Here is a 24,243-nt window from a genome sequence, read left to right as displayed (position 1 = left end):
CCAAAAATTAGTACCCTATATATGTTACAGTGGGTATGCGTATATATACGTATATAGTGGGAAGCCAAAATGAGAACTGTTTTATCTTTTTATTTTGAAATAATTTCAAACTTGAATTTGTAAAAATAGATAGAACAGAACTCTTGTATATCCTTTACCTCAGATTTGCCAATTTTTAACATTTTGCCTTATTGCTCTCTCTATGTACTTACCTATCCATTCATCCATCCATCTGTCCTATTTGTTATAGGTTGAATATATAATTTTCTGAGCTCCTTGAGAATAGAGTGCATATATCATGCTCCTTTTTCTGTGTATTTCCTAAGAACAAGAATATTCTCTTACATACCTAAGGTATGGTTATTAACTTCAGAAAGTTTAACATTGGATATAATACCTTTATCAAGTCTATATAGTCCATATTCCAATTTTTTTCAGATGTCCCAGTAATGTCCCTCATGACACTTTTTTTCAATACAAGATCCAGTCCAGGATTGCTTATTGTATAATTTCCTTTAATCTGGAGTAGTTTCCTCAGCTTTTGTTTTGTTTTTCATGCCGTTGATACTTTTGAAGAATATAGACTAGTTATTTTATAAAATGTCTTTCAATTTGGGTTTCTCATGATTAGATCCAGGTTATGTAGTTTTGGCTGGAACCCTACCTAAGTGATACTGTGTCCTTCTCAGAATATATGCGTGGAGATACAAGGTATCCATTGGCTTTGGTTCTGTTAAGTTTTGTTCATGGGTACAAGATGTTTTCTGATTTCTCCACTGTATAATTACTGTTTTTCCTTTTGTGATAAATATGTGGGGAGATACTTTGAGACTAGCTAGATATCCCATTTCTCATCAAACTACCCCCATCTCCTAAATTTAGCCTTCATTGATAATTCTTGGCTTGGGTCAGTCTTCACCCTGTTGGTTACAAAATGATATTTTGTAACTTCATCATTGCCTCTAAATTTATTAGTTAGCATTCTAGTGTATAAGGAAGGAGAGCTTCCCTTCTCCCTTGCTTATATATTATTAGTATAAAATCATAGTTTCTTATTTCATTGAACAGGTTATAATTTGTATAGTTCTTAATTTATTTTCATGCTCAAATTGTCCCAGATTTGGCTGGTGAGAATCCTCTCATACTGGCTTCTGTCTTTTAAATGTCTATGTCTGTTATTTTTTGAGCACTTTCTTAGTTTGGGGCACAGATGTTTTAAGATGATCTTGTATTTTTCCTACCTTTGCCCTGCAATTAGTCACTTTTCCGATGAGACCTTTCTCCTTTTTTTTTTTAATTAAAATTTAGAAATGGTATTTTAAAACAATGACTGTGGTATCATTGGTTCTAGGCTCTTGTGGCAGAGCTGGGGTGGGGGAGAGGAAAAGAGAGGGGGAGAGGGAGACGCACTCTTGCGCATGAGAGTGCACATGTGTGAAAAACCCTTGAGTTTACATTGTACCTCCACTGCCCCTAAGGGTCCTTGCTCACCTTTTCTTTTTCTATATTTATGTCTTCCTTTATCTACATCGAGGACCTGGGCTCCCAACAACATTAATATTATATACTCATTTGCTGAATCTTGAAGTATACACAGAAGAGTTTCAGAATTACTAGACCATTCCAGTACAACAAGCAACATTAGTTCACGATTGTTTGCAGGGATTGTTTTCTTTATCTCCAGAATGTATAGTCAAAGCATGCTATTCATTGTGTATATACCACATCTTCTTTATCCATTCATCTGTCGAAAGACACTTTGATTGTTTCCGTGTCTTGACCACCATAAATAAAGCTGCAGTGAACATTGGAGCACATACATCTTTATGGATAAATGTTTTCAAATACTATTCTGCCATAAGAAAAGATGAAATAGTGCCATTTGCGACAAGATGGATGGATCTTGAGATTATTATGCTAAGCGAAATAAGTCAGACAAAAAAAGTCGAGAACCATATGATTTCACTGATATGTGGGATATAAAACTGAAAGCAACAAAGAAACAAAAACTCATAGACATAGACAATAGTTTAGTGGTTACCAGAGGGTAAGGAAAGAGGAGGGTGGTAGATGAGGGTAAACGGCATCAAATACATGGTGCTGGAAGGAGAACTGACTCTGGATGGTGAACACACAATGGGATATGTAGATGATGTTTTACAGAATTGAAACCTATGTAACTTTACTAACCATTGTCACCCCAATAAACTTCAATTAAAAAAAAACGGCAAAAAACATGCTATTCAAAAGTTACTTGGATTAGTTCTTTTTCTTCTCCTGTCAGTGATTTTATTAATTTGAAATAGAATTAGATTCATTTGTTTCTGTTATCTTTCGATCTTAATTTTACCCCTCTCTGCATCCTTTTTAAAAATGTCATTTATCTTTTTAAATTTGGAATTTTAACACCCCCAAAGTCAAAACCGTAAAAGAAGGCAGCATGCTCAGAGAAGTTGGCTCTCTCCCATGTCTCTTCATCCTGTCTCCCTGCCTCTTTAGATAACTAACCTCTTCTCCATCCTTACATTTCTAGTTTTGCCATTTTATATATACATATAGTAAATGGAATCACAGAGTACATAATCAGTCAAGATTGTTTCTTTTACTCCGCTTAATGCCTTTGAGATTCATCCATGTTTTTGTGTGTATCAATAGTTCATTCATTTTGCAGTGATTTTCTACTATCTGTATAAATCAGTTTGTTTATCCCTTCTCCCACTGATGGACATGGGGGCTGTTATTTCCAGTTTTGGATGATTATTAATAAAGCCACTATGAACATTAATGTACAAGATTTTGTGTGAGCATAAGATTTAGTTTTCTAGGGGAAATATCTAAGAGTGGGATTGCTGGCTCATGTAAACACAGTTTTATATGTGTCATATAAACACATACACACAAATAAGTATGGGTTTATCTTTGTTAAAAAAAAAAAACAAAACCCTGCCAAACTGTTTTCCAGAATGACTATACCATTTTATGTACTCACCAGCAAAGTGTGTGTTCATGTTACTCCAGTGCTTCGTGTTGTTGTTTTTGAAATTTTAGCCATTCTAATGGGTGTGTAATGTTATTTTATTGTGTCTTTAATTTGCATTTCCCTAATGGCTGATGATGTCACACACCTTTTCATGAGTTTATTTGCCATCTATATATCTTCTTTAGTGAAGTATCTGTTCAAATCTTTTGTGTATTTTTTATTGGATTGTTTTCTTACTGTTGAGTTTGAAGAGTTCTTTTTAGATTCTGAACACAAGTCCTCATTGGAATATGGGATTTGCAGGTATTTCCCCTTGATTGTACCTTACCTTTTCATTTTAACGGTGTCCTTTGCAGAACAAAAGTTGGTGAAGTTTAATTTATCGATTTTTTTGTTTTATGGATTTGCTTTGGGTGTCAAGTCTAAGAAGTATTTGTCAAAACAAAGTCACACAGATTTTTCTCCTATGTTTTCTGATAAGTTTTAGAGTTTATGTTCTACATTTAGATGTAGAACACATTTTGAATTAATGTTTGTGTAAAGTGTGAGGTTTAGGTTGTGGTTCTTTTTTACTTCTTTATTTTTTTGCATATAGATGCCCTTTAGCATTTCTGTTATAGAATGTCTGTTGGCAAGAAATTATCTTAATTTTCCATTATCAAATACTGTCTTATTCCTGAAGGCCATTTTTGTTAGCTGTAGGAACAACCCAGAATTCTTTTCCTTTAGTACTTAAAAGATGTTGTTTAGACCTTCATAGTTTTCAGGAGAAACATAATCATTGGAATGTTTGCTCCCCAAGATATAATCTGGCTGCTTTCAGAACTTTTTCTTTGACTTTAGTTTTTAGTTTTCAGTTTTATTATGATGTGTCTGGGAATGAATTTGTTTGTGTTTAACCTATTTGGAATTTGCTGAGCTTCTTGAATTTATAGATTTATATATTTCATCCACTGTGGAAAGTTTATGGACATTTTTTTCTTCAAATAGTTTTTCTGCAGTGCATTCTTTGTCCTCTCCTTCTGGAATTTAAATGACAGAAATGTTAGGCTTTTTCTTTTTTTTGTTTCTTTTTTATTTTTTATTGTCCCGCAGATCCCTAAAGATCCCTGAAGCTCTGTTCTCATTTTCTTCCTCCCCCCTTACCTCCCTTCTTCCCTCTTTCTCTCCTCTCTTGTTCAGGTAGAATGAAAAAAATTCAAAAAGCATGCAACAGGGTGATTTCCCCATTCTCTGTTCCACAGAGACCCCTGACTCCTGCTCCTCAGACCAGAAAGCAGAGGCTTCTTTAGAAGCTCTTCATATTTGCACCCAGTGTATAGACCCAAGTTTCCAGTTTCAGGCTGTCCCTGAGGCTAGGCCAGAAGATATCAGAGAAAATAAAAACAAAACAAAATAAAAAACAAAACAAGAAACTCGCTGCCAGTGTGGTGATCCTTACAGTTCTCCTGTCCACCTGCTGGCTTTTTCTTCTGGTTCCTCAGATAGCTTGTCCATGCATTCCATCCAGGCTTCTTAGTTGCATCAATGGGAGAGCCAAACTGAAGTCTACTTACTCCAAAAGACTCCATCAGTAGGGTCATTTGAGAACAGTTTAAGTGGAAGATGAGACAAATTCTTCAAACAAGAATGGGCCAACCAGTGACGAATGTGAATAAACTAGATTTCTCCCCCGCCGTTTCTTCATGTGTTTACCAAAAACGTTCCTCAAACCAACCCTCTAAAATCCACATCTGATTTTAAAGTGTTGACATTTGGACATGATTTTTAGTTAGTATAGATTTCAAAACCAATATTTTCTTTTTAATATTAGTTTTTGAAGTGCTAGAGACATCTTGATGTGTTATCTAGACACTGACGTAATTAATGTTCCTTATGGATGTGATTACTCATTTTGAGTAAAATTTACAATTATTATTGAATTATCATTAACTTGAGTTTTAATATAGGTGTTTCTTAAAGTCCTTGTCTTTAATCAATTCTTTATTATAATAATAACATGACCAACTTAATTAAGGCTGTATAAATCCAGCAATATTTATTATGACCGATTCCTGCGCTTTTGTCTCAGATCTGTGCTGTCAGTACCCCATGCACATTCAGTCCCACTTCACAAACAAGGATATCGAAATGGCCAATGAAAAAGACTGAAGCTTCATTAGTCAACAGAGAAATACAAAATCAAACCATCATGCAATAGCACCAAAATAGCTAAAATGGAAAACATAGGCAGTATCAATTATTGGCAAGAATATGAGGTATCTGGAACTTTCATACTGCTGACAGGAGCCTTAAATTGGTAGAACCACTTTGGAAAACGATTTGGCAGTATCTGCTAAAACTAGTCCTAAAACTAGTCCTAAATGTGAAGAGCCTAGGACTAGCAGTTTAATCCCTTGGTATACAACTAACATAAATGTATACATGTGTTCACCAAAAAGAAGGTACACGAGTGTTGAAAGTGGCACGTTTATATTATCCAAAACCTGGAAACTACCCGTATGCATATCAGCTGTAGAACAGTGTAATAAATCGTGTATAGTCACACAATGGCATACGACGCAGGGGTGAGAATGAAATAAGTACAACTACTTGTAACAAAATGAATGCATCTCACGAGCATGATGCTGAACAAAAAAGATCCGGGTGCTGTTACCTGGATGTATTCACACTGAAAATTCACCCACTTAGTACTGGTGCATTTTCCTGTATGTGTATTATATGCTTAAATGAAGAAAGCTAAATGAAGAATACTAAATGAATTGGATTTTGACTTTCTTGTTTGTTTTTTAAAGATTGATCTTCAATGTGCCTGTTTGTTATTGCCCCTCATTGAACCCATTAGATGGAGTAGTATTTCAGTTGATTCTCTTCGTTACTATAGGTAGATGATCTTTTCATCACAAAACTGGAATGGGTGTTATCTTTAGGAGAATACAGTTTTTAATGCCAAAAACACACGGAATTGATTTTTTAAACAGTCCGAATATCGTTAAAGGAAAAAGTGAGGCTTGCTGCATCCCCAGCCTATGTAAGAGGGCTGTCTGTGTCCCTTGCCCCTTCATGGGCTTGGAAACCTGTGCAGTGTGAGAGGCCAGATAGCATGAGAGCCAACTGAGCTTTGTGTTGACGCTTTTAAGTGAGTGAGCTTCATATTATAGTCATAATAAATGTGGATGTAGATAAATACTCGTCGTTTAACATAATTCTGTTTGTCCCTCCCCAAACCTTCATTTTGTTTTAGAGTTTTTTGTTGTTTTTTTTGTGTGTGTGTGTTTGCAGATCTTTTCACAGATGCTGCTGAGACTGAAACAATGGCCAAAAGTTTGGAAGATTCTGAAGGAGTTTATTTTGTTCCATCTTTTAATGGATTGCAGGTATTGTTTGTTTTTTAAAGTTAATGGCAATTAAACATTTCTTTCATCATACCCATACCCAAAATTATGTATTTGCCACCCTCTTACCTGAAAATTTGGGCATTGAACACAACTAAGGTGAAAGGTACATTTTAGGGCTGAGAAACTGCTTTGACATATATGGATTTTATGAGAAAGCAGAACAGATTCAACTGGCTTCTGCTTAGAACTCCATCCCTGTGGAAACCAAAAGTTTGGCAGGCTTATCACAGAACTTTTACATAAGACCTAGGATTACCTTATTATGACCAAAAATAGCCATTTCCCAGTGGAGGGAAAATATATCAGTACTTAGAGGAAGCATTAAGAATTAGAAAAACACACACACAAGCACACGCGCACACACACTTTGCAGTTCTTTATAAATTACATTAACTTTTTAAAAAAAATTTAAATTTCTTATTGTGGTAGATTATTAGTAACTTTGCTTAATGAAAAAGTAAACCCAGTAAAAGCCTTGATTTTATAATATTTAACTTTGTTTTTAATTAAAAGGTCTGTGCTATTGACTTTAACATTAGCATATTGTAAAAAAGATTTTTAAAAAACTCTTTGCAGGTATATTATTATGAACAAATTTCCTTATTATTATTATTTTTTTAGAAAGCTTATATCCATCCTTTTAATCCTCCTCTAAATACTTTTTCCTTTCAAAAAATAAAAATTTCTGTTCCTTCTAGTCTATTCCACACGCTGGCAATCAGTTACAAAAAGTACAAAATCTGAAAGTTTGGGTAATAGAATTTAGAAGCTAGTGAAAAAGAATTAGATCACGATACTTTAAGTGTATAAAAATACAATATTTCCAGACTAGATTTTTCAGTGAGCATTATTTTAATATCTGTAATAATTTTATTCTACATACTGCATCCTGAAGTTTGTAAACTACATATAGAGATGGCATTGTGTCCTCTTCAGGATGCTGTGAGGTAACTGAATAGCATCCCTAATGGACAGGGAGAGAACATTTTTGTGACTGAGTCTTAAGGAGGAAGGTCAGATGAACAGTTGTTTAGCTGGAAACACGATTTAGCGGGGTCATGACGGTTTCTTCCTATTTCAAAAACTGCTGGTGACTGTATCTGGGCAACTCTGTGTGTCACTCCCCATCTTCATCAATTCATATACCTGTAAAAATAATACAAAATTTATAATAAAAAAACATAGTGTTGCTGAATCCCAAAAGATTAGAGACAACCATCACAGATGTGGCTTTAAATTTCATGTGGGTAAGAAAATGTCCCTGTCCCACCATCATCACAGCCTGGAAATATGTTGGGGTCAGGAGGGGTGAGGGAGGGCTGCTGACCCAATATTTCCCAATGTAAAATGAAAGTGGAAACGAAAAGTTAATTCAGACGACTATAGTGTGTTGATGCTAAGCTGTTTGGAGAATAGTGGGGTGATCACCTGTAAATTGCCTATGTGACAACTAGAGAAAATGAAGACTAGGGGAAGGGAAGGAGAGAAGGAACAGGTATCTGCAATACCGTCTTTAATGTTAGGACATTGGGACAGCCATAGACAAAGGGGGCCGGGATAGTAAAGGCTCCTAACAGCCTCCGTTTCTCAAGGGCGTCTGCTGAGACGGGCCATTGGAGAAACTAGAGGCGAGTGAGGACGTCTCAGGCAGCCCGTTCAGGAGATGGCAGAAGGGGTGGGTGGAGGCATCGGGCAGTTCACGAGGTAGCATCCATTGATGCAGCCGGACCTGTGGTATGAGGCGGGGGGCACTGAGGTGTCCATGACAGCAGTCAGAGCAAGAATCAGTGGTTGTCTGCCGATGCTCACGTCACTGATGGTGGCAGTGATGGGGCGGGCAGGACCGTGCACCACGTGCCGGTCATCAGAGGGTGAGGGCCATGACCTGTGTAAGAAAACAGCTTGCCAAGCTGCCCGAGGGGTGCTGCGTGTTCACGGACACGGGCGGACTGGGACGGGAATGAGAAGACCCCACGCGTTTTTGGTGAGCTTTGCGGCTCTGCCTTCCCCTCGTCATCCCCAGTTTGCTCGGTGTTGTTCTTCCTCATAACCTCCACTTACTGTTTGTCGTGTTTCCCTTACACTTTCTGCTTCTTCACAATTTGGACATACACACAACCTTCTTCCACCTTATGCATCCCTTTACTTTGATCCTTTTGTTCCTGTTGGTGGTTTTTTCCTCAGTGTTTCCTAGTTCAGATTTACAGGGGAGGGAATTCGACTGGACTGCCTTGTTTTTTGAAGCTTTGGATAGACTTTGAGCCAGTTGTGCTCACTCCTCACAGTTGTGGCGGTGGCCGTGGGACTAGGACACGAGACATGGCTGCTTTAGAAGCAGGGCCCGTGGACTCAAGCAGTTTCCTTAGAAGGGGATGTGGCTGGCAAGCACTGTGCATGCCATCTCTGGTGCTGCGCATGGCGGCGATATCTGAGCACTGGGTCGGGGAAGGGACAGCAGCATGATGAGGGCGTGAGGGAGGGAGGTGTCTGCCAGCAGGAGCTGCACAGTGGCCTAGGGGCCACTACAAGGTCCTCTGGCCCCTGTGGTGAGGAAGCCTCAGGAACCTCCACTGACCAGCTACAGCTGAAGCCCTTCTCCCAGCACAGAGCCAGCTTTCTTCTAACAACTACAAATAAATGGAGGGAACTTCTCAGAATTGATTAAGGGTCAGATGAATTTATTTACAATAGAAGGAAGCATTCAGAAGGCGCAATGAAAGGGTTATGAAAAAGTCAGTAGCAGTGGGAAGGGTTTTGGTAAGAAATGATAACAAAATAAAATCTGTAGTGGTAGCTAACCTGTGAGTTCTTACTGTGTGTCAGGCACTGTCCTAGATTCTTCACATGTATTACCACATTTACTCCTCAGTGACTTGCTAAGACAGAAGATACTCTTACCCATTCCGCAGGTGAGGAAACGTGAGACTTAGAGCTGTATCCCTTGCCCACCTCACACAGCCAGTGGCAGCTGACTTTAGGACCCAGGAGTCCTGACTCCAGAGTCCGAGTTATAATTACTCTGCCATATTATTTCATGGAGAAGTGTAAAATAGTATGATGACAGAAATGGGCAGTAGGTGCCCGAGGAATGTGCTTCTAGGGTCTAGACAAGAGGCATGTTCACAGTAACCATCCTGCAAGTCCCTATCCAGTTAGACTGAGATCCCAGTGGTGACAGAGGCTGGCTGGGGCACATGGAGTAGTCTGCGCATGGGCAGGAGTCTGCTGGTTCTGCTCAGGATGCCAAACAGCTTTGCTGGGGCCGGCTGTCCCAGGTGGCTGGTGGTCTGGGAGGCTCCCTGATGGGATTGGCAGTGATAGACTGGAAGTGTGCCTGGGGCTGTCTGCCCTGGCAAGGTGTGACCAGGCCCTGAAAGGGACCTTCCCAGAGCTTTTCCTACCACATCACCCCAAAGAGAGACTCCCTTGGACTACTTAGTGCAGGGATGTTGTAACCTATCGATACTTTTAGGTTTCTATGGAATTTATTGCCCCTCCAATTGGCCTATTACTAATAGTAAATTGTGTTCATAGCTATTCGTAGAAAAGTGATTTCAGGTCATTCATACTAGGATTTTATGTGGTATATTAGAAGAAGTAATTTTTACATACACAAAAAATAGCGTACTAGGGACTAAATGAACTGTCAGAATCTGACCAATCTTTGTTTTATAGTATTATACCACCTGATATAGACCAGCTTTACTGTATAAGTCAGCTTTTACTGAGTGAATCACCAAAAGGTATTAATGAATTTGAAAATTATCAGGATAAATTCAGAATAGGAGGAAAATCATAGCTATAGTAAAGATGAGATGCAATGTAGAATTTCTTCTGTTAAGTAATTAGGAAGAGTATTGTTTGTTCATTGATTCAATAAATGTGTATTGATCAATAAATGTGTATTGATCTCCTGTGAGGGGCCATGTACAGTGCCAAGGGGAGTTTCAACAATCACACAAACATACACGATTATGAACTGTGCACATGATATGATGGGAAGCTTGAGGGCTCCCTAAAAACATAGAATGGGGAACCTGACCTACCGTGTTTCCCCGAAAATAAGACCTAACCAGAAAAGAAGCCCTAGCATGATTTTTCAGGATGACATCCCCTGAACATAAGCCCTAATGCATCTTTTGGAGCAGCCCTTAATGTAAGACCCGGTCTTATTTTCAGGGAAACACGGTAGTCTCTGGGGTCAGAAGCTTTCCCAAAGCTGAGCCAAGATTTGAAGGGGGAATAGGATTAACTAGAAAAAGAGGTGGTAGAAAGTTTTCCAGGTAAAGAGATGATGTATCCAGGCCCCAAAGCTAGAAGGTGCTTTTCTTGAGGACCATCATTTCCTGACAGCACTGGCATGTCCCCCTGTCACAGTCCTAGGTGTGTTGAAACTGTTCTGTCTGCTTCTCCATGAGACTGCCGTCTCTGGCAGGAATCTTTGTTTTCTCATCTTTGTGTCTCAGAATTGTCTTGCATTTCTGGGGATGCAAAGATGAATACAGATTTCGTCTAATGAATACATACCTCCAGCTCAAGATTTTGGCTTTTTTGAAAAAACAGATGTTAGGTCGGGTCATTTCTCATATTAGGCAATAAGACTATTAAGTTAAGAAATAGAAGAGCCTGGTACTCTGTCCCTCACTCACCGCCGACGGCTTGCCTTGCCCCTCGCACAGCCTGCTGCTGCCCCGCTGAAATGCTTCGATTACACGAAGTCCTTCGCCAGATTAGGCCAGCGTCCAGGGCACTGGCACCTCATCTCACTCGGGCATATGCCAAGGATGTAAAGTTTGCTGCAGGTGCCCAAGCTTCAAGGTGTACAGCTTTTAGCCGATGCTGTAGCCGTTACTCTGGGGCCAAAGGGAAGAACAGTGATTATTGAACAGAGTTGGGGGAGTCCCAAAGTTACAAAAGATGTTGTGACCGTTGCAAAGTCAATTGACTTAGAAGATAAATATAAAAATGGCGCTAAACTGGTTCAGGATGTTGCCAGTAATACAGCTGAAGAGGCTGGGGATGGCATCACAGCTGCTCCTTTACTGGCACGCTCTCTTGCCAAAGAAGGCTTTGAGAAGGTTAGTAAAGGTGCTAATCCAGTGGAAATCAGGACAGGTGTGATGTTAGCTGTTGATGTTGTAATTGCTGAACTTAAGAAGCAGTCTAAACTGGTGACAACCCCTGAAGAAATTGCTCGGGTTACTACGATTTCTGCAAATGGAGACAAAGAAATTGGCAATATCATTTCTGATGCAATGAAAATGTTTGGAAGAAAGGATGTCGTCACAGTAAAGGATGGAAAAACACTGAATGATGAATTAGAAATTATCGAAGGCATGGAGTTTGATCGAGGTTACATTTCTCCATACTTTATTAACAAAATGAGAGGTCAGCAGTGTGAATCCCAAGATGCCTATGTTCTATTGAGTGAAAAGAACATTTCTAGTGTCCAGTGCATTGTATCTGCTCCTGAAATTGCCAGTGTTCAACCGTAAGCGCTTGGTCATAACTGGGGGAGATGTTAATGGCAGGTGGCTAGTGCGCTCGTTTTGAACAGGCCACAAGTTGGCCTTCAGGTTGTAGCAGTCAAAGGTCCAGGTTTGGGTGACAATAGAAAGAACCAGCGTAAAGACATGGCTATCGCTGCTGGTGGTGCATGCAGTGTTTGGAGAAGGATTGACTAAATCTTGAAGATGTTCAGCCTCATGACTTAGGAGAAGTTGGAGAGGTCGTTGTGACCAAAGATGATGCCATGTTCTTGAAGGGAAAAGGTGACAAGGCTCAGACTGAAAAACGTATTCAAGAAATCATTGAGCAGTTAGATATCACAACTAGTGAATATGAAAAGGGAAAACTAAATGAACGTCTGGCGAAACTCTCAGAAGGAATAGCTGTGCTGAAGGTTGGTGGGACTAGTGATGCTGAAGTGAATGAAAAGAAAGACAGAGTCACAGATGCCCTCAGTGCCACACGAGCTGCTGCTGAGGAAGGTGTTGTTCTCGGAGGGGGTCGTGCCCTGCTTCAGTGCATTCCAGCCTCGGGCTCGTTAACTCCAGCTAATGAAGATCAAAAAATTGGTATAGAAATTATTTTAAAAGACACTCGAAATTCCTGCAATGACCATTGCTAAGAATGCAGGCGTTGAGGGATCATTGATAGTTGAGAAAATTATGCAAAGTTCCTCAGAAGTTGGTTATGATGCTATGCTTGGAGATTTTGTGAATATGGGGGAAGGAATCATTGATTCAACTAAGTTGTGAGAACTGCTTTATTGAATGCTGCTGGAGTGGCCTCTCTGTTAACTACAGCAGAAGTTGTAGTCACAGAAATTCCTAAAGAAGAGAAAGACCCTGGAATGGGCAGAATGGGAGGAGTGGGAGACGTAACTGGAGGTGGCGTGTCCTAATTCCTAGAGCAGTGCTTTACCATTACTAATGGGAGCTGTGAGTCGAGGCTTCGAGGCGGCGCTCCTCACCTATAACTTTAGAGGAGTCAGCTGAAGGAAATGACGGGAGGACAGGCTGGCTGGTGTTAGGAAAATCACTATAACCATCAGTTACTGGTTTCAGTCGACAACCTGTAAGGGTTTACTGCTGTCATTGTCCATGCCTACAGATAATTTATTTTGTATTTTTGAATAAAAAGACATTTGTACATTCCTGATGACTTAAGTGCAAGAGCCATGTACCAACATAGTGCTTTCAACTTAAATCACTGCGGCATTTATACTATTATTCTGTTAAAATCAGGATTCAGTGCTTGCCATCACCTGATGAGAAATTAAGAAGCAGCCTTTCTGTGGAGAGTAAGAATAATTGTGTACAAAGTAGAAAAATATCCAATTATGTGACAACCTTTGTATAATAAAAATTTGTTTTATAGTTAAAAAAAAAGAAATAGAAGAGCTTAGCTTAAATGTCTGACAGTGTATTGGGTGTAAGTTATGACACTGAAAAACACATTTTTTTGCATTATTGTTCTTTATCTTACGTCTAACTTGCTCGTATATCCTTAAAAAGCCACTCTACTTAGTAAACAACTTTAGTGTAAAAACTTTACAGTTGGAGAAAGGGAGGAATAGTAGGATTGCTTTTCATTTTCCTCATTTATAAAGCTAGACCTTTAATAATTTGTTACTCTGTGTTCAGGCCCTTTTCTTGGTATGAGTTCAAACAGGAGGTCCAGCTAAGTCCAACACCAGTGACTCAACCTTGCTAAGTCCTATTAAAAAGTCATTGTAATAGTTAACATAATTTGTGGGCTATCGTTTATTTTAAAACTACTTTAATAGGCATTTTTCCTAACATGGTCATGTTTTTTGTACAATATGACTTCAAGTCTATAGGTATAATTTAGAACAGTAACAACATGTTCTTACTTTCTCCTACTTTAGGCTCCATTAAATGACCCCTATGCATGTGCCTCTTTTATGGGTTTGAAGCCTTCCACCAGTAAATACCACCTTGTGCGAGCAATTTTGGAGTCAATAGCTTTCAGGTACCAAAGTATGCCCTAAAACCCTCCCTCCCTGTACAGTTTTGCCGTTTCCTTTTATTAATTTTTACTAAACTGGAAATTTCTTAATTTTAACCGAGGGTTTATACCTTTAGTTTAGTTCATATTGTATATGACATAATCTGTTCTTATTGCTAATTTTTTTAGCATTTCTTTTTTGATATCTGAAAATTGAATGACTTTTTTAAATATCCAATTTCCTAAGCATAAAAAATTCAAAATTTGGACTTTCAAGGGTTTTTGTATTCTTATTCATGAAGGAGAATCCTAACTAGTAATGCTTTTGTTCTATTAAAAGATTGAATCATCAAAATTATTTTTACGTATATTTTCCTGTGTTTTTTGTTATGGTGCAGGCATATCTTATTAAAATTAAGAATGTGGCTCTCATGACGATGGAACATTTTATGATTAAAATAAAGTTTTCCATTTGTTTCAAGGTGAAAATCACAAGGCCCTGAGCCTCTTGTTATTTGAGCATCTATTATCAACTTCCAGTTAGCATCACAAATGTCTTTAATATTGTTTGCATAGTTTATAAATATGTAAATAAATTCTTCTAGGTAGGGAAAAACAGAGAATTACTATGATTTCAATTTCCTTTAAATAGTTATCTTCTTCTTTAAACTAGAAACAAACAGTTATATGAGGTGATGCAGAAGGAAATCCATATTCCTATAACAAAAATCCGGTATGTAAACTTTGTTTCTAATGGATTTAGTAAGAAATTAGAAGTTAAGTGGTAGCTGCTATTAGGATTTTCTTTTCTTTCTCTCTCTTTGAATTAAAGTTTATTGGGGCAACAATTGTTAGTAAAGTTACATAGATTTCAGGTGCACAATTCTGTAATACATTATTTATATCTCACATTGTGTGTTCACCACTCAGAGTCAGTTCTCCTTCCATCACCATATATTTGACCCCATTTACCCTCTTCTAGAGCCCCGATCCCCTGTCCCCCTTACCCTCTGGTAACCCCTAAACTATTGTCGATGTCTATGAGTTTTTGTTCTTTCAGTTGTGTGTCTTGTTCTTTTGTTGTTTTCAAGTTATATAGCACATATCAGAGAAATCATGTGGTTCTCTACTTTTTCTGTCTGACTTATTTCGCTTAGCGTTATAATATCAAGATCCATCCATGTTGTCACAAATAGTCCTATTTCATATTTTCTTACCACTGAATAGTATTCCATTGTGTATATATACCACAACTTCTTTACCCATTCATCTATTGAAGGACACTTTGCTGGTTTCCATGTCTTGGCCACCGTAAATAAAGCTGCAGTGAACATTGGAGCGCACTTATCTTTATGTATAACTGTTTTCAGATTTTTGGGGTAGATACACAGAAGAGGGATTGTTGGGCCATATGGTAATTCTATTCGTAATTTTTTGAGGAACCTCCACACTGCCTTCCATTTGAGCATCAATCTGCATTCCCACCAACAGTGTTTGAGGGTTCCTTTTTCTCCAAAGCCTCTCCAACACTAGTTACTGTTTGTCTTGATGATGATAGCCATTCTAATTGGGGTGAGATGATAGCTCACTGTGGTTTTTATTTGCATTTCTCTGATGATTAGTGATGTTGAGCATTTTTTCGTATGTCTATTTGCCATTTGTATGTCCTCTTTGGAAAAATGTCTCATCAGGGCCTCGGCCCATTTTTCAATTGGGTTTTTTGTTTTTGTTGTTGTGTTGTATGAGTTCCTTGTATATTTTGGATATTAGCCCCTTATTGGAGGCACTGTTTGCAAAAATCTTCTCCCATTTAGTTGGTTGCCTCTGATGGTTTCTTTTGCTGTGTAGAAGATTTTAAGTTTGATATACTCCCATTCATTTATTTTAGCTTTTACTTTCCTTGCCTTTGGAGTTAAATTCATAAAATGCTCTTTGAATCCAAGGTCCATAAGTTTAGTACCTGTATTTTCTTCTGTGCAGTTTATTGTTTCAGGTCTTATGCTTAAGTCCTTGATCCATTTTGAATTAATTTTGGTACATGGTGACAGATAGCAGTCGTTTCATTCTTTTGCACGGGGCTTTCCAATTCTCCCAGCACCATTTATTGAAGAAGCTGTCTTTTCTCCATTGTATGTTTTTTGCTTCTTTGTCAAAAATTATCTGTCCATATTTATGTGGTTTTATTTCTGGGTTATCAATTCTATTGCACTGGTCTGTGTGTCTGTTTTTCTGCCAATACCATGCTGTTTTGATTATTGTTGCCCTGTAGTACCAGCTAAGGTCAGGGAGTGTGATACCCCCAGCATTGTTCTTTTTTCTTAAAATTGCTTTGGCTATTTGGGGTCTTTTGTGGTTCCAAATTTTTGATGATTTTTTTGTTGTATTTTTTTTAAAAATGCCATTGGGATTTTGATGGGGATTGCATTAAATCTGTATATTGCTTTGGGTAATAGGGCCATTTTAATTATGTTGATTCTTCCAATGCATGAGCACGGAATGTCTTTCCATTTCTTTGTGTTTTCTTCAATTTCTTTTAAAAATGTCATAGTTTTCAGCATATAGGTCTTTCACATCCTTGGTTAAGTTTATTCGTAGGTATTTTATTCTTTCTGCTGCAATTGCAAAAGGAATTGGTTATTTTATTTCCTTGTCTGAGATTTTGTTGTTAGTATATAGGAATGCAATGGACTTTTGTACGTTGATTTTGTAGCCGGCAACTTTACTGTATTCGTTTATTGTTTCTAATAGCTTTTTGGTGGAGTCTTTAGTGTTTTCTATATATGGCATCATGTCATCTGCAAAGAGTGACAATTTAACTTCTTCATTCCCAATTTGGATGCCTTTTATTTCTTTCTCTTGCCTGATTGCTCTGGCAAGGACTTCCAACACTGTGTTGAAAAGCAGAGGTGATCGGGGACAGCCGTGTTGTGTTCCTGAACGTAGAGCAAAGGGCTTCAGTTTTTCACCGTTAATTATGAGATTAGCTGAGGGTTTATCATATATGGCCTGTATTATGTTAAGGTATTTTCCTTCTATACCTATTTTATTAAGTGTTTTAATCATAAATGAATGTTGTATCTTGTCAAACACTTTTTCTGCATCAATTGATATAATCATTGATTTTTGTCCTTTACTTTGTTTATGTGATATATCACAATGATGGATTTGTGTATGTTGAACCATCCTTGTGCCCCTGGGATGAACCCCACTTGGTCGTGATGAATAATCTTTTTAATGTATTGTTGAATTCGATTTGTTAGAATTTTGTTTAGGATTTTTGCATCTGTATTCATCAGAGATATTGGTCTGTAGTTTTCTTTTTTTGTGTTATCCTTACCAGGTTTTGGTATCATGGTAATGTTGGCCTCATAAAATGAGTTAGGGAGTATTATCCCTTCTTGAATTTTTTTGGAAGAGTTTGAGTAGGATATGTATTAGATCGTCTTTGAAGTTTTGGTAGAATTCACTAGTGAAGCCATCTGGTCCTGGATTTTTGCTTTTGGGAAGGTTTTGGATGACTGATAGAATTTTCTTACTGGTGGTCTATTTAGATTTTCCAATTCTTCATGATTCAGCCTAGGAAGGCTATATATTTCTAAGAACTTGTCCATTTCTTCTAGGTTATTGAATTTGGTGGCATATAGTCTAGTCCTTCGTAGTATGCCTGGATGATCCTTTGTATTTCTGTGGCATCTGTGATAACTTCCCCTCTTTCATTTCTGATTTTGTTTATTAGTGTCTTTTCTCTTTTTATCTTAGTGAGTCTAGCCAAGGGTTTGTCAATTTTGTTAATCTTTTCAAAGAACCAGTTCTTCGTCACTTTAATTTTGTTCTATTGTCTTTTTGTTCTCTATTTCATTTAGTTCTGCCTTGATTTTTATTATTTCCTTTCTTCTGCTGACATTGTGTTTCATTTGTTCTTCTTTTTCTAGTTCTTTAAGGTGTAACATGAGGTTATTTATTTGGGATTTTTCTTGTTTCTTGAGATAGGGCTGTAATGATATAAATTTCCCTTTTGAAACTGCTTTCGCTGCATCCCAAAAATTTTGTTAGGATGTATTTTCTTTCTCATTTGTTTCTATGTATCTTTTGATCTCTCCTCTTCTTTCTTCTCTGACCCGGCCGTTCTTTAAAAGTATATTTACTCTTCCACATATTTGTGTTTTTTCTGCTTTATTTTGTAGTTGATATCCAATTTCAAAGCCTTGTGATCAAAGAAAATGCTTGGTATGATTTCAGTCTTCTAAAGTTTGCTGAGACTAGTTTTATGTCCCAATATATGGTCTATCCTTGAGAATGTTCCATGTACACTAGAAAAAAACTCTATAGTCTGAGGTTTTAGGATGAAGTGCTCTATAAATGCTAATTATGTCCATTTCATCTAGTGTGTCAGCTGCCATTTCTTTATTTATTTTCTGTTTGTATGATCTATCCATAGCTGTCAATGATGTATTTAGATCCCCTAGTATAAATGTGTTTTGGTCAATTTCTCCCTTTAGTTCTGTTAGTAGTTGCTTGGTATATTTCAGAGCTCCCTGATTGGGGGCATAAATATTGATGACTCTTATGTTTTCTTATTGTATAGTCCCCTTTATCATTATGAAATGTCCATCTTTGTCTCTTGTTACCTTTTTTATCCTGAAGTCTGTTTCATCTGATACCATATGGTTACACCTGATTTTCTCTGGATACTATTTCTTGAAGTGTCAATTTCCACTGTTTCACTTTGAGTCTATGTTTGTCCTTGTAGCTGAGATGTGTCTCTTGGAGGCAGCATATGGTTGATCCAATTTGCTACTCTGTGCCTTTTTATTGGTGAGTTCAGTCCATTTACATTTAGGGTGATCATTGATATGTAAGGATTTCCTATCATTCTATCTTTAGTTTTCTGGTAAGCCTGTGTCTCCATTGTTTGGTTGCCTTTTTGTTGTTGTCTTTTATTTCTGTGTGGTGGTATTCTATGATGTTTCCCTCTGTTTCTTCTTTTTTTACGTTATATATTTCAGTTCTGGGTTTTTCGTTTGTTTGTTTTTTTTGAGTAGTTACCATTAAGTTTATGTAAAAGAAAGTTAGATATTTAGAGTATTCCATTTTCTTCAGCATGCTTACTTTCTATTCCCATATTCCGGTTCACGCCTGTACTCTTCCCCCTTTTTATGTTTTGCTTGCCACAAATTATCCCTATTGATGCTGGTCGCATAGATTCCTTCAGTATTTCTTGTAGTTCAGGTCGTATGTTAGGAAATTCCCTCAGCTTCTGTATGTCTGGAAAGGTCTTTGTTCCTCCTTCATATCTAAAGGATATCTTTGCTGGATATATTATTCTTGGCTCATCATTTCCCTCTTTCGATAGTTTGAATATTTGGTTCCACTCCCTCTTGGCTTGTAGAGTTTCTGCTGAGAAATCTGATGATATTCTAATAGGTTTTCCATTGTAGGTTACCATCTTCTTTTCCCTGGGTGCCTTGAGGATTGTTTCTTTATTGTTGATTTTTGAGAGCTTCAATACAATGTGCCTTAGAGAAGGTCTGTTGGGGTTGAGGTAATTTGGTGTTCTATTTGCTTCTTGGATTCGAGGATCCAGTTCTTTCCACAAGTTTGGGAAGTGCTCATTGACTATTTGTTTGAATATACTCTCTGTTCCCTTCTCTCTTTCTTCTCCTTCTGGTATGCCTATTATTCTTATATTGCTTTTTCTGATGGAGTCAGAGAGTTCTTGTAGAGTCCTTTCATTTAAGTCTCAAGTCTCTTTCTTCTTCCATTCGTGTCATTTTCAGATTTCTATCTTTGATGTCACTGATTCTTTCCTCCACTTGGTCAACTCTACTATCTAAGCTGTGTCTCATTGATTCTTCATTCTTCATTTTTTTTTATTGAGTTCTTAATCTCCAGAAATTCTATTTGGTTCTTTTTAAAATTTCAGTCTCTTTTATTAAATGTTCATTTTGTTCTTTGATTGTTTTTCTGAGTTCATTAAACTGCCTTTCTGTGTTTTCTAGCAATGTATTTCATTGAGTTTTTTTAAAAACTGCAATCTTGAATTCTGTCATTTAATTCACATATTTCCATATCTTTAAGTTCATTTTCTGGAGACTTTTGTTTCTGAGCTGTCTTCTTGCCTTGGTTATTCATGGCAATTAATGATTTATTATTTCTCTTCCTAGACCCTACAGGAGTGGGTTCTGCAACAGGTTGATAGAAAAAGGTCTTTCTTCTGTTTTCCAGTAGATGTTGGTAGAATGTTTTATTTTATTTCCAACTGCAGCCTTTTATTCTCTCTCACACTGTGGTGTTATGTTTTCTCTGCACTATTCAGTCTTCTCACACAATGGGGCAATTCCCTGGAATGTAGGCTTCTCCTCTGTTAGCAGTTCTTCTGGGTCATACGGCGCCACCTCCGTGTTGGGATGTGGAGAGCTTCTGAAGTTCCAAAACTCTTTCTGCACCAGATTCAGAGCCTGTGTGTTTCAGCAGCTCTGTTTCCTCCTGCAGGGATCCGCCCAGATAGTTGGGGACAGGGGCATGGTTGGTTGTGAGAGGTGGCCCAGAGCAATGGCGGCAACCACCACCACAGCCAGTCCTCCTTCCACAGCTCCCTCCCCTTTGCTGGAACTAGTTGGGCTGCGAATCTGTGTCTGCAGTCCACAGTTCTCAGAACTGCAAATGTTCTTTTCTTTTGATCTGACACTGCTACTGTTCCGCTTCTAGCACCGGGCAGGTGGGGGCACGAGCTCTGGGAGGGTAGGGAGGGGGCGGCTAGTCTCAGTGCCTAAGGCTTCTGTTCTCGGCTCAGCAATGAGGGCTTAAACCACCATTTTCAGCCATCTTCCGTCAGTCTTTGCTCCGAGGTCTCTGCAATGAGTGTTGTGTTCAGCCGTGTTATAAGCTGTCCCCTCTGCCCTGTGGGCCATAAGTGGAGCCCTAGCAGTCTGAGTTCTTCCCTGTCCCACAGCTGCGGTAGTTCCGGGATGCCGTGAGCTCTGAGCACCAAGCTAGGTCTGCTTGGTGCTCAGAGTGGCCTGCATCCTGTGGCCCTGTCTCCACACTTCTCCCTTCCCTCCTCCCACACTCTCACAATTTGCCCACCTGTAGGTGAATTCAGTAGTGGGCTCTTAGTCTTGCCTATCTGCTGTGCAGGGAGTCCTTTGTGGAGTTACAGTTGTTCAATTTTTTGTAAATTCCATCTAGATTTCTAGATGCTCACCTCATGCTGCCATTTTGTGATGTCCAGGATTTTCATCATTATGGTTATTTAGGATTTCAAAAGGAACTTAAACGTAGCTGCTTTGCAGCAAAATTCTCAGTCAGGAATTTTGAGAGCGAAGGAAAGCTGATTTTAGACTTATGGAGAATAGAATAAATTGGGAATTTGGGAGGATCTTAGTACCCATGTGTGTACTAAGATTTAAAATCTTGTGTTTGGCTGTGTGGCTGTCTATCCTCTTGGCATTAGAGCATGCACTTTTCTTTGCTAGAATGTCCAAATGAATTTTTGTGTTGGCTTAGTTCTCTTGGCCTATTTTGAACTAGTCCCAGGACAAACTGGGCAGGTGGGAAATCTGATGGCAGGAATCAGGAAAAATGTTTCAAGATTATCTAGTAAGATCCTCTATCTTCAGGTCAATGCTAAGTGATACAATCTTGGAATTAAAAAATTAAACTTAAAAAATAAAATCAAGGATCTGAAATGTATGTGTCTATTTTAAAAAGAATTATTAAAATTTTTAGGCTTTTGTTGCTGTACTTTATCTTAAATATCTTGCTCCTCCCCACAGGGCAGATGGAGGAGTTTGTAAGAACAGTTTTGTCATGCAGATGACTTCAGACCTGATTAACGAGACTATAGACAGACCCGTCCACCTTGACATGTCATGCCTAGGTGCAGCTTCTCTAGCTGGTCTTGCTGTTGGTATGTATGGATTTGATAAAAATGACCTGTCTGTCTTGCAACCTATTTCTCTTTTCTTTTTTTTTTTAAAAAGATTTTGTTGGGGAAAGGGGACAGGACTTTATTGGGGAACAGTGTGTACTTCCGGGACTTTTCCAAGTCAAGTTGTTGTCCTTTCAATCTTAGTTGTGGAAGGCACGCAACTCAGCTCCAGGTCCAGTTGCTATTGTTATTGCAGGGGATGCAGCCCCGCATTCCTTGCGGGAGTTGAACCTGCAACCTGTGATTGAGAGCCCGCGCTCCAACCAAATGAGCCATCTGGGAGCTCAGCGGCAGCTCAGTTCAAGGTGCCGTGTTCAATTTTAGTTGCAGGGGTGCAGCCCACCATCCCTTGAGGGAGTCGAGGAGTCAAACCAGCAACCTTGTGGCTGAGAGCCCGCGCTCCAACCAACTGATGGCCACCCAGGAGCTGCACTTCATTCTAGTTGCAGAGGGTGCAGCTCGCTGGCCCATGTAGGAATCGAACCGGCAGCCCCATTGCCCAGAGCTCGTGCTCTAACCAACTGAGCCACCCATCCGCCCTGCAAACTATTTGTTATAGATAGCATTTCTCCTCCCAAATTGCAAAACCCTGGAGAGGGTTTGGAAAGCCTTGGTGTCCGTTAAGCTCCATACATATATGCACATTACTCACAAAATAACTCCTGGGAGTGCCTTCGTGGGTGGGTCTTACTGTACCTCTCTCATCCTTACTTCACTCCTACAGTCAGAAGTATGAGGTGAGGACAGTTAATTCTCAACTGCTTTGGTCTTTAGCAAAGCAAGGAATCTGGATAAAGTTTCTGAGTAGATAGGCTTATCTTTGGCATTAGAAACAATTCCATTCTTTTATTTATTGAACATTTGTGGAGCACCCTGCTACATGATGGTCACTGCTGGGAATAAAGAGTTTAAAAGATAGTCTCTGCTCTGGGAGTCTCTGATGGGAGCCATTAGACAAGTCAACCAATTATTAAACTTGGTGTGAAAAACCAGGAAAGAGCTATAGTATTATGCTAATGGTGTAGGCTTCCCAGAGGAGACAAAGTAAAGCTCAGTTCTGAAGGGGTTAGCAGACAGCTAGATAAGGAGAGGATAATAGGTGAGTTGTCCAACCAAGAAAGCAGCTCCTGCAAAGAAACTGGCCCATTATGGTGAGAGCTGATGCCATGAGAGCAAGAGGGGAGGCTGGACAGGTACACAGATGTCCAGGTGTGGTGGATTCCTCATACCTGGGAGTTTGGACTTGATTGTCAAGGCTTTGGAGAGCCATTGAAGAATTTTAAGCAGGGGAAGGACATGGACACATCTACATTTGGACAGATCACTTTGGCAATTAGTGAAAGGATAATTGGGAGGGGTAAAGAATGAATGTGCGGAGGCCACTTGGGGCCTCCCTAAGAAGCAGGTGGCACCTTGGACACTGCGAGTATTTTAACGTGTTCCTTTATGGAAAGGAGGAGTGTTTGTGCAAAACAAGATATTTTATAATAAAGTTACAAATCCCAAAACAATGAAATCTTGGTAAGTTCAACTTTATTCTAAAAATCTGTTAATTTTGAATAAAATTAATACAGTCACTTTCATTTGTTCATTGATTGATGTTTGAATAATTCAAGTTGAAGAAAATAACTTTCCCTTAAATAATCATTCCCTTTTACAAATTTAAATTCTTTACGTATTTAAAATTTAAAAATTTAATATGGAGCTCCCGGATGGCTGGGTTGGTTGGAGCGCGTCCTCTCAACCAACAGGTTGCCACAAGGTTGCCGGTTTGACTCCCGCAAGGGATGGTGGGCTGCGCCCCCTGTGGCTGGCTACAGCAACTGGACCTGGAGCTGAGGTGCGCCCTCCACAACTGGGATTGAAAGGACAACACCTTGACTTGGAAAAAAAGTACTGGAAGTACACACTGTTTCCCAATAAAGTCCTGTTCCTCTTCCCCAAGAAAATCTTTAAAAAAAAAAAATTTAATATGGTTGATTTTTAAAAATAATTTCACATGCCTGACTGAGTAAACTTAGACCTGTAACAAGGAAAATCTTCTCAAGTACTTAAACAACTCTTGCAAATTGAATAAATTATGCTTATAATTATGGTAAATCAAATTTTCATAAAAAGTCTAATATTATTTATAAGGTTAATCAAATTCTTCTTCACTTTTTACCTCATAAGACTAAAATGTCAGATTCCTTTGAACTTTGAAAATATTTTAAATAACAAACACATGCAGATTATTCACACACATAACATAGTGGCTAGAGTTTTATCTACTTCATTATATCTATATTTAATTTCAAATCTTTTTAATACAGAGATACTTTACCAACTACGGGGCAGCAGTTTTACCATCTCAGGAAAGCTGAGATTTCTGGTTGGACCCCTTCTCTTTCAAAAATTTGGGGCCTGAAGTCTATGCATATCCTCTGTATTTTCAAAATTCACTCAGAAACTGTGTCTATTCA

At 38.6% G+C, this 24,243-nt stretch overlaps 1 protein-coding gene and 1 pseudogene across 4 annotated transcripts in view; both read left to right on the top strand.

Annotated features, from left to right (window-relative positions):
• GK5 (glycerol kinase 5) overlaps positions 1–24,243 on the top strand; it is an 85,127-nt gene that overhangs the window by 59,425 nt on the left and 1,459 nt on the right. For 3 of the 4 annotated variants that reach the window (XM_033135460.1, XM_033135467.1, XM_033135474.1), the window contains 4 exons: positions 6,263–6,357; positions 13,772–13,875; positions 14,525–14,584; positions 21,627–21,760. In XM_033135460.1, coding sequence (XP_032991351.1) covers positions 6,263–6,357; positions 13,772–13,875; positions 14,525–14,584; positions 21,627–21,760 — 393 coding nt within the window. The remainder of the gene's footprint in view (positions 1–6,262; positions 6,358–13,771; positions 13,876–14,524; positions 14,585–21,626; positions 21,761–24,243) is intronic. The other variant, XM_033135463.1, reaches the window with a different exon arrangement.
• On the top strand, positions 11,066–12,784 carry LOC117034392 (60 kDa heat shock protein, mitochondrial-like; annotated as a pseudogene).

The sequence above is a fragment of the Rhinolophus ferrumequinum genome, chromosome 2 (assembly GCF_004115265.2).
Source record: "Rhinolophus ferrumequinum isolate MPI-CBG mRhiFer1 chromosome 2, mRhiFer1_v1.p, whole genome shotgun sequence".
NCBI lineage: Eukaryota > Metazoa > Chordata > Mammalia > Chiroptera > Rhinolophidae > Rhinolophus > Rhinolophus ferrumequinum.
The sequence above is the reverse complement of the archived record's forward strand: the minus strand, read 5'-3'. Positions and strand labels throughout refer to the sequence as shown.